Source organism: Etheostoma cragini, chromosome 24 (assembly GCF_013103735.1).
Source record: "Etheostoma cragini isolate CJK2018 chromosome 24, CSU_Ecrag_1.0, whole genome shotgun sequence".
NCBI classification, from domain to species: domain Eukaryota; kingdom Metazoa; phylum Chordata; class Actinopteri; order Perciformes; family Percidae; genus Etheostoma; species Etheostoma cragini.
Genome location: NC_048430.1, coordinates 6,652,775 through 6,653,806, shown reverse-complemented (window position 1 = coordinate 6,653,806; position 1,032 = coordinate 6,652,775). Strand labels below are relative to the sequence as shown.

The following is a 1,032-nucleotide window of genomic DNA, read 5'->3' as shown; positions in this document are numbered from 1 at the left end:
GTGTCACCACGAGAAACCAGGGGGACACTGGGTTGGTGAAGAGCCACAGTGTGCCAGCTGGCAGCATTGAGGCCAAAAAAGGTGCCCAGAAAAGGCAGTCCGACCCAAGCATCCGAGCTCTGTCGTACAGCGATGCTGAGGAGAAACTGGCAAAAGGGAGGGCGGAAAGCCAGAAGAACAGTATGTGTGGCAGCAGCAATAGCAGTGGGAGTATGCCCATGTCCTCAGCCCCAGGGGGCCCTCCATCCAGTTTCAGCCTTCCCCAGGACCAGCAGTCTAGAGCAGTGACCCCTCATAGTCTACCAGTCCCCAGCCATGACCTTTACCCTCACTGTGAGTCTCCAGACTTGAGCTACTACTCAGTAACACGTGCTTACTCTGGCCTGAGTCTCTCATCCAGACGGAGCCCAGACTGTCGCTTCCCCAATGACACAGACCTGCGGGTGGGCTCGATGGGTTCAGCCGGCTCCGAATGCGGCAGTGAAAGCAGCGTGAGTTGCGGGAGCAGCTGCGACTCGTACAGTGAGAGGCTGTGTCCCGGGTGCCCCCCAGACACCTTACTGGAAGACAGCGTCCATTTTGCTCATCCCCACAGCCGGCTGTATCCCCATCATGCCGCATCAAACCGTGAACTGTGTGGCCTTCATCCGGCCGATTACACCAATATCCAACACAGCCACACGTCTAATACAGGAGTACATAGCTACCACCTGAGTATGGCACGCGGGCAGAGCTGTGCTCACGAGCAGCCTCCACCAGAGGCTCCCCCAAAGCGGCCTCTCTACTCCTTGCCTCCTCATCTTCAGCACCAGCCGCTAGCTGCACGCTCCAGCTGTCCAGGAGACTACCACTCACTGCCCCAGTCCAACCCTCACCCCCCTGGCTCTCCTCTTGGCCGCTGCCTGGCCCCCACGCGAGGAGAGAGTGTGTCAGACTCGCATCTGTATGAACACCTCTCTACATCGCACCATCACCACCGGACAAAAGCTTTGCCCAGCTGGGACTCGTACTACAGACAGCCTCCTTTGCCGG

General features: G+C 58.6%; 1 protein-coding gene across 1 annotated transcript in view; it reads left to right on the top strand.

The window, feature by feature from the left end:
• Window positions 1-6: 6 nt before the first annotated feature.
• Window positions 7-1,032, top strand: part of LOC117939364 (probable ribonuclease ZC3H12C) — a 2,711-nt gene continuing 1,685 nt past the window's right edge. Inside the window, exon 1 of the mRNA XM_034864642.1 lies at window positions 7-961. Coding sequence (XP_034720533.1) covers window positions 183-961 — 779 coding nt within the window. The 5' untranslated portion in view covers window positions 7-182. The remainder of the gene's footprint in view (window positions 962-1,032) is intronic.